This window comes from Symphodus melops (assembly GCF_947650265.1).
Source record: "Symphodus melops genome assembly, chromosome: 2".
NCBI lineage: Eukaryota > Metazoa > Chordata > Actinopteri > Labriformes > Labridae > Symphodus > Symphodus melops.
In genome coordinates this window covers 5,227,506-5,241,922 of record NC_136692.1, presented here as the reverse complement: position 1 = coordinate 5,241,922, position 14,417 = coordinate 5,227,506, and the positions used below count along the sequence as shown (strand labels likewise).

The 14,417-nt window shown below is 39.7% G+C and overlaps 2 protein-coding genes and 1 long non-coding RNA gene across 3 annotated transcripts; 1 reads left to right on the top strand and 2 right to left on the bottom strand.

Annotated features, from left to right (window-relative positions):
• Positions 1–1,162: 1,162 nt before the first annotated feature.
• Positions 1,163–2,845, bottom strand: cdkn2d (cyclin-dependent kinase inhibitor 2D (p19, inhibits CDK4); the record flags this gene model as incomplete). Its single annotated transcript, XM_079335030.1, has 2 exons — positions 1,163–2,125; positions 2,705–2,845. The coding sequence occupies 2 exons, from the start codon at positions 2,843–2,845 to the stop codon at positions 1,772–1,774; spliced, it is 495 nt and encodes a 164-aa protein (XP_079191156.1). The 3' UTR covers positions 1,163–1,771.
• Positions 2,769–3,296, top strand: LOC306817839. Its single transcript, XR_013778080.1, has 2 exons — positions 2,769–2,861; positions 3,205–3,296. It is a non-coding gene; the product is annotated as an uncharacterized lncRNA (long non-coding RNA).
• Positions 3,297–3,638: 342 nt separating this feature from the next.
• ap1m2 (adaptor related protein complex 1 subunit mu 2) lies at positions 3,639–9,972 on the bottom strand. Its single transcript, XM_079335001.1, has 12 exons — positions 9,747–9,972; positions 7,745–7,901; positions 7,540–7,607; positions 7,250–7,380; positions 7,015–7,162; positions 6,141–6,267; positions 5,863–6,005; positions 5,545–5,616; positions 5,136–5,294; positions 4,558–4,683; positions 4,164–4,239; positions 3,639–4,033 (listed from the first exon to the last, which is right to left on the bottom strand). Exons 1-12 carry the CDS (start codon positions 9,786–9,788, stop codon positions 4,008–4,010), a joined length of 1,275 nt encoding a protein of 424 aa, XP_079191127.1. The 5' UTR covers positions 9,789–9,972; the 3' UTR covers positions 3,639–4,007.
• Between the last annotated feature and the right edge of the window lie 4,445 nt (positions 9,973–14,417).

The following is a 14,417-nucleotide window of genomic DNA, read 5'->3' as shown; positions in this document are numbered from 1 at the left end:
ACAAGCAAACAAGATATCCATTGTACTGTAAGAGCCGTGAGCACAAACACCAGCAAACTGTGCCACTGTTACCTGCAAGCCTGAACAAAACAGGGCCCTCATTCATGTTGATCTGTGTGCCCTCTTCTCGGGGACATTCACAGCACAGAGCCTTCCAGTGTGGTGTTATTATAAATGCCCTTCATGAGTCACCTTGGGGAAGTTCTGAATCTTGAGGATGCCTGCAGCAGAACAAAGTACAGAAAGAGCTTCTTTTTATTCTTCCTTTTTAATACATCAGATCGGTTTTAATGACGAGGAAAATGCTTTTAGTGTGGTTTAAGAAAGGCCATGCTTTCAAACCAGATAATCAGAAAGTGATTTTATTTCTTCTCTGTTTGTTTGTTGACTCCTCACTGCTGAAGAAGTTGTTGTAGAAACATGACATTTGTAAACACAAGTTAAACAAAGTGTCCCAACCTTTCTACTTCCCGTTCCCTCGACATGAAACAATGTGTCGTCTGCATATTAGTCCACGAGGCACTTTTGTGTTTAGATTCATCAGTGGTCATTAATATTTGAATCATTTGTATTAATGAGAGAAACGTGTCCAGTGTTTCATGAGAATGACATAAAGATTGAAAGATAAGTCAGAAATGAGAAAATAAGATCTAAATTCGGTTTCAAAGTTTTCTCCAACCTGCCTGGAATTATTTTTTACTGTGGAATAAAAAATCACAAAACGTTTAATTTGACTTTACACTTGCCCAATGATTTATCTTTCAACTTTTCGAATTAAAATCAATGGCTTTAAAAAATGCTGTCTGATATCACATGTAAATGCAAGTGTAAACTAGAGAACGCAAGTTAATTTTTCTTAAATTTATTTTAAATGCTTTTTATTCCTTTATTACAGAGACAGCACAGTTTATAGTCGGAAATCAGAGAGTGGGATACGACACGGGGCAAAGGAGCCACAGGTCGGATTCAAACCCAGGCTGCCCGCTTTGAGGTGTCGATTCTGTAAATAAGGTGCGCAAACTAACCGCCAGGCTACAGGCGCCAAGGAGAATACAACTTGATTGGTCACTGGCTTTCAGAGACCGAGAAGTCAGTTCACAGACATTACAGCAGCTCCATATGTTCTACCTGAAATAAATAAAAACTACAACTCCCAAAAATGTCCAAGTTCAACACTTTATTTTGTGTTTTCTTCTTCAAATAATAAAGTGAATAATGTCACTTTAGATTTTATTTATATAAATAACATTTCAACAAATCACAATAAATGTGGCTATTTACAAGGTCACAACAATCTTCAGTCCTATTTCAACAATAAATAAGTCAAAGTCTAAGTACATCTAGTTAAGAGAAACACAACTATGAAAAGCAATCAGGGGGCACCATATCAAGTATTGTAAAACTTTAAAAAACACATACAATGTATCAACTGTTACAATTCTTACACAATAGAAATAATGCAATAATTAGAAAACACCGGGGGAACTATCTAAAAATGTGCACTCCCAATTTAAAGGGACAACAGAGATTATATATATATATATATATAAACATAAGGTGCCAGAATCGCACTGTGCAAAAGAGGAGGCTACTGTATGTAGCCACCAATCCACTGAAAATAAGCTGCCAAGACAATATGTCCTGTCTCACATATTAATGCTGAGCCACTACCAACAACAAAAAAGAATCCTTTACACAGCAATGAATTCAAGTCACCAGGTTTGAAGCAACAAACAAAGTCAGGCGAGGGCTGAGCCACGAGGCAGCCAGACTAACTATGAATGTGAGCGAAGAGCAAGTCAATCATGTCAGGCACACGTGAAGCTCGGGCCACATCTATGGCTGTTTGACCGCTGATATTGGCGTGCTTCAGGTCCGACCGTGGCGCCAAGAACTCCACAACATCACGGTGACCCTCCCGGATGGCGATGTGTATGGGCAAGGCTCCACTCTGGTCCGAGATGTTTACAGAGGCACCGTAATCCACCAGAACCTGCAGAGTGTCCACAAAGCCTGTGCGGGCTGCGTCGTGGACGGGCGCTATCCCGTGTTTGTCCTGGATGTTCGGGTCTGCTCCTTTTTCCAGCAGCAGGCTGGCGATCTTGGAGTTCCCCATCATCATCACCTGAAGGAAATATACGAGAAGAAGAAAGTACAAGCTGTGTAAAAAATGTTACAAAATATGCATCAAAAATAGTTTAAAAAAAAAAGAGGTTGTTACAGTTATTATAGTATGAACACTATCATGCACACAGTGGATATGAGGATGGACGTGTTGCACAAGTGGTCCCATAAATAATTACTGAAATGCTAAATTAATAAATAAATAATTTATAAATCAGGTGGCGACCACGTCTTCTGGCATTGTTATTATATTGACATTTTTAGACGCTTTTTTTAGAGACTGTGACTCCCCTGTCTTTACAGAAGGGCCAAAATACTGAATATTACACAATATACAATTAATGAAAGAAAATATTAGAGTGCACAATTACTGTTTATTAAAAATGGTCTCAAAGGAAAATCAAAGGAAACTGGATTTGGTTCCTTTTTTTTTTCATTAAAACATTTTAAAACAGACATGTTTCTGTACCACTGTCATGTTTCCAGACATCCTTACATGAACATCAACACACAGAGGAACGACTTTGATTCTCTAAAGCGTCAGTTTAATGTGTCCTACAGTGAATCATGAAGTCCTCACCTGCAGCGCAGTCCTGCCAAACTCATTGAGAGTATCAGGATGCACCCTGCTCTCCTCCAGGATCCTCTGCACCTCACTGCTGTTTCCTTTAGCTGCCGCAGCCGTCAGAGCTCTGCCGGCGTCCATCTGACTCAGGACCATGATAGTCTCTCTCTGTGTGTTCAGCCTGGTCAGGAGGAGATGTACAACAACAGTGACACTTAAACACAACCGCTGGTCCTCTCGTGCTGGTAACGACTCTGTAATAAACATTAATGAAGCCATAAACACAGGAAGGCTGATACAGCTAACTACTACTGCTGCATCCGGCTAACGTAAGATTTAAGTTCCCCAAAGACGCCATGATATCCGCCGTCTAGCGTCATGTTTGAACAGAAACTACACGTTTAAAACACTTTGTTTTTTTTCCTGACAGACAGGCATCTCACGTCAACCGTATCTTACAGTTAGCTTTCAAGCTAGCTGCTATCACTAAAAAAATACACTGTGTTGTAAAGTAGCTTTTACCTTTGTTTGCTTCCTTTAGATCCGTAACGTCTCCGCGAGGTTGTTTGCTCGCTGTTTACCAGAGACCAGTAAATTTCAAATAAAATCCAAACAATGACGGTTTATAAACATTAGTAAATACATTTGCGCGCTGAGATCTGCACAGCAGCTTCTCCGATCTACAATTTACAAACATTGGAGGACGGCGTGAGCTGACCAATCACAGCCCGCCTGCGGGGTGGTTTTTCTTCCATATAAGGAAAAGGAGGCGGCGTTATTCCTCGGTTACTACGCTATCACTGTGGCAACAGTAGCAGCCGACCAATCAGAGCACGCAGCGAAGAAAGCGGGCGATTCGTATACGTTGAAGTCTTCAAAAAGCAGTTCATTCAACATTTCTGACCTTTGGATGTAGTTCTCTCCAGAGACAAGTGAGGAGTGAAAAAAGGCGGGTGTAAGTTTTTTTATTTTGAGCGGAATTTCGCGACCGTGATTACACAATGCATGACAAGAGAACATCTGCCCATATATGGCGTTACAAACTCTTGAGAAAAAGAAAGCAGGTGGCTTCTAATACAGAGGATACAGTGACAAACAGTTTCTAAATCAATCATTTCAATTGAGCAAATACATAATTTGCAGTGGTCCCACTATAGAAACGTTAAAATTAAATTGCACACATGTTTCATAAAGTAAAATCATTGACATTAAATAGAGCAGGTGAAATATTAAGACATTCTTTCAGTCAAGGTAAAGCGATCATCGATGGCCCTCCTGCAGTCCTGGTAGTTAGGAATATAAAGCAATCCCATAGGCTTTATACATTGGTCCTCAGTTGGTAATCTATTTACATATAAAGAAAACAAATATAAGAGGAAAGGAAAAAATAAACTTCAGGGGTTTACTATATCCATGTACATTCAGAACAGCATGTCTCATTACATTGAAGGTTAATGCCGAGTTAATAATTTACCTCCACTCTGTGTAATGTACCGGACCCAGGGTAAAGCCTGGTAACCACTTTTTTCAATAATCTTCATATATCGCACCTGGTAAAAGTGAATGAGTGAGTAAGAGAAACAGCATGTTGAGGCATGAAACCAAATTGTGCATCGTCAATTAAATTAAAGTCTAGCTGGCCAGTCTGAGCACACAACATGACCCGACTTGGCTATCAAATGTGCACGCCCTATGCAAAACATTAGGGGACGGTTAAGCTATAAAAGTGCAGTATTATGACAACAAGATACAACATGTACAGATACTTTCAAAGTAGCTATTACTGGCTGTATTTCTGGGTTGTTTGACATTATAGCAGAACATAACATAACCTCATTTACTTGAACACACACACTCACAAAACGTACCTGTATTCCTGAGACTGTGAAGTATGGGATTTCAAATTTGACTGTGATGGGAGGTTTGCCCTCCAGCTCATTGTTCTCCACACTGGGAAGACCAAAATGAGCTCTCATAAGAAACTCTTTACCTCCCTGGACAGACAGATATTTTGATAGACAAGAGTTAGCACAGAGCTAAATGTACAACATATGCAATACAATACAGCAGTTCCACCGTAAATTCTACTTTTATAAAAAACGCTGCATTATCAGGTTTGTGGACATGATCAGAGAGGTAATAATTGTCCTATATATTTATTATTGAAGTCATGGTGGGTGGTGATGTGCTGGAGTGCATTCAATATATATATGTTCCTGATATTTCACCAACTCCATTAACATAAACGAGGGGAGCAAAATATAAGGAACACTATTGAATTGAATGCACTCTAGTACACCACTATGACCTCGATAAGAAAAATACAAAGTCAAATTTTCAGCTTTCTGACCACGTGAACAAAAACTGAAAATGTAGACACTTTGTGAAATTTAATGAATTGCATTAAACTTCATCATTGGTCATAATGCTGTTGTGTATTTCTTACAGGAAAAGACTTGATGGACCACACCACCAGGTTCTTCTCAGGAACATATTTGGCGTTGCCTGTGCTGGTTTTGAACTTTGGTGAGTCGGCATCACTTGGGACAGGGACCCTCACTTCCACATTATTTGCCACAGACTGTTTTTTAAATTGTCCTTTGGCCTAGAAAAAAAAGAAAAAGAAAGTCGGTGTTATAAGACATCTTATGAAAGCTTTCAAAAGGTTTCACTGTTGCTCAAAGGGTCCCAGAGCAGAAACATGTCCTGCAGTTTGTAGTGTCACTGTGATTCATGAGCTCCATCTCATGTGCTTTCATGCTTTTACACTTATTTTTGGCTTATAATCTCACATCTCCTGTCATATAAAATATCAATAACAAGACATTCCTTTTCTGCATAAAAAAACGATTTACCTTCACCATGATTTCCACTCTGCTGTGAGAGAATTTCTCTATGACTGATTCGATCCATATCAACGGCTTCACCTGTAGAAGACGGAAAACATTTCAATCAGTCATTATTGAATGGATCGGGGAGTCAGCAACAAATTCATCTTGATTGATTATTTCTGCAAATACAAATAAACGTGTCATGAACAAACAATGAATATGGTCAAACACGTTTTTAACTCAATAAATCATGTGTATTATAAATTACATTGTATTGAAATCATTCCTAGTGTTTGTACTCATCATGCAATAAAGTGGTCTCTGTCACATGTTCATACTAACATGTGTATTGATGCGGTAGGACATGAGCTCAGACTCTCCGTCAGGAGGAATGAAGGAGATCGTTCGATCGCTGTCAAAGCGAGAGAGACGGACACACTGGTGGAACTTAACATCCTCCATCACCACTGTCTTTCCTTTGTCACCTAAACATAGTGCAACACAATCCATAGTACTCATTTAAATATAACCAAAGCAGAAAGATAAGCTCCACGCACATACAGTAAGACAACTGGAGGAACAGATGGGTGGTGAGAGATAGAGTCTGCATAGAAACGTACGTCCAGTAAGAGCAAAAAGCACTCGATCGTTGAGGCCGAGCCGCAGCTCAGGCATCCCGGAGAGCATGGTCTTCAGCTTGATGCTGCCCACAATGTCACTGCTCATCACGCTGCCATTAGCATTCACCTGAACACAACACAGTAGAGAATTCAATTCTATAATTACTATCTGATCATGTCATTGTAATATAACAGATATTGTCATCAAAGCCTTAATACATCTAATTCTAATCTGACACTTCTGCACAAAGACCTATTAACAGAGGCTCATTCTCTTCGACTATAAAACAGGTACATCACTCATACTAATGAGACTAAACAAACCTATATGCTTACACTTACAGCTCCTGTGACAGGTGTTCAGCTTGTGTTGATTTTGACAGTCAAATGAGAATCTTTGAGGTGGAAAATGTTCAAGAGTGTTCGTTCAGCGTGCAGCAGCACTTTGTCAAAGGCTTACCCTGCAGCAGTGTTTTATAGGGGTTAAAATAACCATAAAGTAATAATCGTTTTTTTTTTATGATCGTCTTGTTTGCTATTTGTTATTATACAGAGGCATCACTGTTAAATTCAGTCTGTTTTATAGTAATTTCTGCATACTGGAGATTATTCATGCAGTCTTTGTGAGATTCTGAATTAGTTATCATTATAACTTTAACTCTGTTACAAGTAAATAAAGTAATATACAGTTAATGAAACTTAAAAATGATTAACTGAGGGACTGAAAGGAACAATCTAATAATTTCTTAATCTAATTAAAAAATACAAACAGCACTTTGTGACTTTACTGCTCGAGTTCTTAAAAGATATTTTAGAGTAGCTCTGACAATTGTGCGTTAATTATATGAAACATCAGCCCTGAATCTTATCTTACCAGCACATTGATGGACTCGATGACATCTATGAAGACCTCGTTCTTCTTGTATCTGATCCCCTCTGACCTCCAGGAGACGGCGTTGGTGACAGTGGTTGGCACCTTGGACTTTGCCACCTCGAGCTTGGCCCCTTCCTGAGTGATGTATCTGCAAGAAATGAGACAAGAGACGGCCCACAGTGATTACACTCAACATTTCTACACTCTGCATGGCCATATGTCTTTAGAGCCTCACTCTTGTAGGATCTTGCTGTCTGTAGTCTGAGGAAAGCCGAAGTCCATCAGCTCATCAAGCAGCTCATACACGACCACAAAGTTATCCTGAATGCTCTCCTCCTCCAGCTCTTTGAAGTACTCTGTGAACACCTGACAGGGGAAGAGACACTTTCTTTATTTTCACTTTCTTCGGCTGAAATCCTCTTCTGGTTCTTATTATACAGTGGAGTTAATCAATGGAAATGTCATAACAGTATGTACGACAAACATTTAAGTCATTAGTTACACATGCACGTGTGTGTGACTCACCTCCACTATTTTGTACAGAAAGGAGTAGACGAGAGAGGCGTTGGAGTTTTTGTTTGTAGTGGCCACCACTGTGCAGGCGTCAAGTCAAGGAGTATTTTACAGCCGTATATATAATCGATAATCTGGGAGGTGATGAATGAAATAAAACACAGTTTCATGTCTCTCAGCGAGTAACACATGCCTGCCACATGTCGGGTAAGGATACAGTACAGGTTGCTGTGTTTGATCCACATGAAGTGGACACTGCCGTGGGACAGCACGGGGCAGAGGAGGCCTTCTTCTTCATGTATCATCAACAGAGGCATGAAGTGGTCGATCTCTGCCATGTCCACATCGCCTTTGTAGTTACGACAAATCAACACCTGATTGAAGAGAATCACAGCCCGTGTTTAAAAGACAACTGTATGTTAAAGTTGGTAACGGGTATGTTTCACCTACTAGCAGTATGCCAAAGAGACAAGAATCATCTCACCTGACAGCTACATCACTGTAAGGGCCTCATTCATACTAACTAAAAAAAAATAAAACTACATAGAAATGATCCATCTTGGTGCATTGGTCGTTTGTAGTTCATTGATTAAATGTATTTAAGTGCTGTATCTGCATCCACATTTAAGTGTTTAAGAGTGACGGTCCTTGCCAGTTGCAAACCCTTTACACTTGAACATCAGTTGGCTGTTCCATTATTATTTGGTATGTATTTCTGTATTGATTGGACATTTGTATTAGTCCACAATGGCCGTGTTGACAGGGATTAGCCTATCAACTAATAAAGTGGAACACTGTACATGATGCATCTGTCCTGTCACATCGATTTAATGCTGACAGGCTAGAAAGACAAAGTCTGCATACCAGAAGCAGCTCCAATTAAAATTTAATGGGAATTATCACCACATCTTACCTCACATGTCTTTGGATGTTTTTTGTCCAGCACCCACTTTTTGGATGTGCGTGCTGTTTGTTATTTTTACTGATTAGTTTTTTCCAACTGATGTTTCAGAGAAGAGTTTTTTATACAGCATAGAGGTCACCTGTCTCTAAAATAGACCAGCAACAGGCTGTTTGTAGGATTTGTTCCAATGACATTTCAAGGGGAGGGACTTCTAACAACAAATTAAAGACACCCACTCATTGCAGGTCAAACCAGACATGATTAATTATGAAGAAGTAATGAAAAAATAATAATAATTTGCAGTTGGCTAACTTGTTAACTGTTTAAAAATAATCATTGGACAATTGGTGCAGCTCTAACTTTATTTGTTGTCTTTAAACAGGAAAAGACAAACACAAAGCAGCTCCAACCTGCTCAAGATGCAAAAACCTGAGCCCAAAAACAGCAGCAAGAGAGCAGCAGCCAGCTGAAGATCAGTCCTGACAAAACATCGCGAGTGATTCTGTTCCCACTTCATTCATGTCACCTAAAACACCGTGTCAGGTTACAAGGTGCATGGTAGGAGAGGAAAGAGGGCTGGAGCCATGACGTGTACAAAAAAGGGGCGGAGACACAGAGCCATGAATGGAGGCTACAGCCAGGTAAATAGGTGCTGCAGCACTACTGGTCTTTTTCAATTAATATAATATGATTATTTTCTAGTGCTTTATTTCAGAGTACGCACAATAACTTGAAACAGAAATACAAATTGAGACATGCAAATGTAGCAAAGATGCATAGGCCTATAGTCTAATCACAATATGACACAAATAGGCTACAACAAAATACTGAATAGGATAACAAATCGATTTAATAAAAAAGAAAATAAAAATAAAAAAAGCGAAAAAACTAAATGATATATTAACAAATGTCTGGGGTTGAATTAAGTTAAATATGTACAAACGACGTAATAAATAAATACAGGCCAACTCTTAAAGTAAATCAATGACACGTAAGTTCTTAGAAATTCTTAGAAATGTACATCTGTGTAAAAAAAAAAAAAAAAAAAGTTCCCTCAAATGATTTAAGGCTGAAGAAGCTGTCACTGACTGACATGTATCCCGGAAGTAAAAAGAAAGTCCCAATGAGTGAGTGTGTATCAAGCTGTTCATTAACTTTTAACCACTCAAACGCTATTAATGATTAAATAGGTACGACTGAAGTTAAAAACCTAAACAATGACAAACAAGCCTTTATGTAGCATGTTATCACTTGTGTCCCTTGAAATAAATAAATGTAAATGAGTGTGTGCATTTATCTGCAGCATTAATCTTACCTTCCCCTTCAGGTCCAACACAAACACAGCGGAGGCAGACATCGTGTTTTAACTCACGAGAAGCTCAACATGCGAGTCAACAAGTCTCACAAACTCAGCTCAAAGTCCGGTCCAAGTCTTCAGCTGCCTTATTTTCCTCTCTCCATCCAAACTGGACACATTAATCAGCCCGAGGTGATCATGGATTCCACCGTGTCTGTTTCCTGGAGGGGCCGTGACGTCATGGCAGGTAGGTAAAATATTCACCGTCTCACCTGGGCTCAAAGTGGAGGAGAAGACTGTGTGTGATGCTCAGTGTGTCCGCTAGAGGGCGCCACGTGCACACAAATCAGAGCAAGGACATAAACATCACGTTATTATGTTTGACTGATGTCTTTCTTTGTTCTAGAGTATTTATAAAGCCCTGTCAGTCACACTAGAAATGTCTTAGAGCTCAACAGGGAGGGTACAAATGATTCATCATATAATAGTCCTTGTCTAATTTTAGATGTAAATACGTCAAGCAATGAACTTTCTCTCCCTGCCTTTGTTCAATTTAAAAACACACTTTTGTACACAGAAAGGCCAAAAAGCAAAGTTCCTTATCACTTCTTTAACTCATCTTATTTAAATCTGTACCAAGATAAAATGATTTTTTTCCCTTTTCTGTATTTTAAGATGTATGCATGTTTAAAGATGTATCGAAATATAAACCCTGTAGAAAATGTAAGGTTGAAAACTTGTTTCTCATCACCCACACACTTGAATAGAGACACAAAAACCCCCTTGAAAGGCAGTAATGTCCATTAAAAAAATCTGTTTTCTTTAGGGGAAGTACAATGTCAACTTTCTCTATAATTCACACAGCTATTCTAGGCTATACTGAAGGGGTAATTTTGTTTTCAACCACATGCAGTGTGATTTAGTGCAGGATTTTAAAATTGAAACACTGATGGTTTCATACGTTTGGCTCTTTTCAATGAGAGTTGTGTATTTGTCTGCAGAGCTGGTTACCTGCCTCTGCAGCTGCATGTCACTTTTGTAGCTTTACAAAAGTAATAATGTCAGCAGTGTTTAGTACGCCTCCCTCTGTCATTTTCTCTCTTGACACAAATAAAATGTCATCGCAATCTCTAAAGTCAGCCCTGTTTAATAATGAAAAGAAAAGATATGCCGTAACTAAATTAAATCTATGTTCAAGACAAAAACAGATCATCACAAGACTCCTCCTCACTGCAGTGCTTTTATAAAGCAGCTCGATCCTACATGAAATATGTCAACTGTTTGTTTGTTTTTGTGAATCCTGTCCGAGACCTCGATGAAATCGAGACTGAGACTAATCTGCACAGTTGCAAACGTCTGAGCGACACAACAGTGTGTGGCCTTGACTTATGCCATCATCGTCTCAGTATCTGAAGAAAAGGTTTGTACAAAGAACACACAAAGAAAAGATTATGTTGCAACAAAGTTGACTACTTTACAAAGATGGGACCACCACTAATGTATGATACAACTTCATATCAATCTGTAGGCTATACTAGAGACTTTTAATATGTTACATTTTCTAAATGAGCAAAGGACAGGAAGAATCATCCCAAACAGAGAAACATTTATATATTCAAGACTTCAATCAACGGGCCTGAAAGCAATATGGTCTGCAGCAATGGTTGATGGGAAAATGGGTTAGTGATCAACGTTCCACCCCTGTGACACGAGACAGCCAAAGCTGCTCCATCCAAATGCTGTATGGTGACATTAAAATATTTAGATTGATCAAGAAAAAACTCTTTTATAGTACTTGTTTCCCTCTCACATGACATAAAATAGAATACTATACTACGATAGGTGAGAAGGTGTGGTTTGGTTTTATCACATATATTTTCCTTCATTTCATCTCCTGAATGACGGCTGAGCCGTCACGCTGTGGGTTAATAAGTTATAAAAACTCTGGAAGCATGCAACTCTCACGTTCCTCTCCGTCTCTTTTCTTCTTGCGTCACAGATTCAATTAGTTACAAAGATGATCTGTTAAATTGTGTACAATGTTTTCTCTCTGTGACAGCGTGTGGCCTTGAGGTCTGGCCTCAAGGCTAAAGAAACATTTGTCGATCACATGCTTAGGGAGCTTCTTAAGCCATAAACTTCGCTCTACAAGATTTCAATGTATTACCCCCCCCCCCCCACCCCCTTGGCCTCTGTGTGGTATTATGCCCCAGATCTCAGCCTCGCTTTGTACTTCCTGTACTCCTGTCGCACCCTTTTTTTTATCAGCCGTGTGACAGAGAGCAACAAGCTTCTGACAAGAGTGTGTGTGTGTGTGTGTGTGTGTGTGTGTGTGTGTGTGTGTGTGTGTGTGTGTGTGTGTGTGTGTGTGTGTGTGTGTGTGTGTGTGTGTGTGTGTGTGTGTGTGTGTGTGTGTGTGTGTGTGTGTGTGTGTGTGTGTGCGCGCACACGTGTGTGTGTGTGTGTGTGTGTGTGAGAGAGGGCCAGATGTAGATCAGACTTTTTTTCAATAACACTCCTTTTGTCCATATTGGTTCGGCTCTTCTTATCTGGACTCTGTTTATTTAATGATACATCATAGCTATAAATGAGAGAATCCTTTAACATGCCCACCTCTACCCAGGATATGAGTTATTGTGAGCATATCATAAAACATTGTTGGCGTCATGTGTTGTGAAAAAGACTCTTCATTTGTGTGAACATTTCCACAATACCGGACATTTGTCCCACTTTTCAGTTACTTTGCATTAGTCCTGTCAGATTTAGTGTCTATAAATATTTAGGTTTAAAAAGTCGACCTCACAGCCAAACGTAATCTGAAACATCAGGAGGAGTATTTTTTTCTTCTGAATGTAAACATCATCTTTGTTCCCTTCAAGTCTCCCTCTCTGGTCCATGTGATCTGGATTATACAGGAGCCCCCTATACTGTAGTGGCTGGGATCCAACACGAACATATGGGAACACTTCAGCAGTCAGACCAAATGAAAACAAAACTGACTTCTCTTTTCCTCACTGACGCGGCTCGACTTTGCATCGTATTTGACCTACTTTATAAATTAACAGACGGATGCTTCCCTTTTAACTGTAAACACATAGATTACATTGTTATCTTCAACATTCAACCCTTTAGACATGAGCAATAATCAGCGATCGATTAGGAGAACTGAAACATTGGTAATGACATGTAAGCATAAAACTCAGACTAACAAGTAGCAAAAAATAATAATAATTCACACAAGCCAACTAAAATTTTAGGGAGTGATTGTAGAAGGTATTTACTATTTTTCAAACTATGGACAAACATATCAGCCTTTTGATTGAATCCCTAAACAGCAGTGATAAATAGTTCCAACAGGATGACCATAGGGAGAAAGAAGTACAGCCTGAGGGTGCAGTGAACTAGCTCTTGCATACACAAAGCAGAACGTCGCCAGATCAGGCAAAACCCTCTTTGAAGTGTAACAACACGTAGCACCCAACTACATTTCACAGAAGTCGCTAATCTTAAAGTCAGCCAGTCAACACTCCAGTTTGAAAGTTTCACGGTAGGATACAGGATTTATAATGTTAAAATGGGGTTAACATTTGTGCGTTCTGTCAAAACTGTACAGTATATCCGCCACTTTTTGATTTTTTTTGTGTGCAGTTTCTGTCTGGCTGTCGTGCTCTGGTTGCAATTTTTTGTGGATTTGATATAAGTCTTGATGGTAAATGCTAAATATTTTCAGTGATCATAAACAAAACCACACACACATGAACTGAGTACGTCTTGAGCAAATTGCGCGTTCTCTTCTGCCACCGCTGTGCCAGGTGAGCCTCAGTCACCTGGAACAAGAGATTCCCCCCTGCCACGAATGGCATGCACCTCGTGTTTTAAAACGGTATTATTCAGGTCATCACTCAGGTATGTGATGACAAAGATTCTGAAGTTAAACGTTTGCAGGTCAGCCCACGAGATGGTCACATAATGAGAAAGAATTTGCATGCTTCTGTTTTAATCATGATTAACCTGCCCCAACTCCTGATTTAAGCAGGACTTTCTTGTAGACCAGCAAAGAGTTAGTGCCGCTATGGAACTGTTATTTTCAGGTCGAGTGACAGTCGGCAACCGACACAACGTAAAGTCAGGGTTAAAGTTTTGGGTGGAATTTCCCAAATCTATCAGTGTAATCAGTAAAACCGTAAATGTGAAGGTGTCATGAGAACGAAAGCTTTAAAGCGTATTGTGTGTCATCCTCAGGGTTTGAGCAGCAACATGTAGGCTCAGAGATACTTGTGAAACTTCTTGTGAATGTTTCACCATTGCGGCTTTGGGAGCTAGTCTTGTAACTTATACAGGAAACCCAACAGAGTTACTCATGACTTTCACCTCCTTTCACTGATACCTCAAAGCCAGCTTCAGTTTTCTGTTTATTGCAATAAAGAGCATCATTCAGTACAGTGTAAAGTATCAGTTGCATCCTCCTGCTGACTCCTGCAGCTATGGATGCTGTGTTTGGCCTGCAGGTTGTCACGTCGACGCCAAACAGCATAGTGTTGCTATCAGTTGGCGGTTTGTTTGGTAACCTGACAGGGGAATATCTTTCACCCTCCCCCTTCACCCCCCGCTGTCAATTTTTTGAAGACACTCCCCTTTGCTTAGTGGTGTGACATTAAACTCCACCCATTTCTTAACAGCTGGCCAATA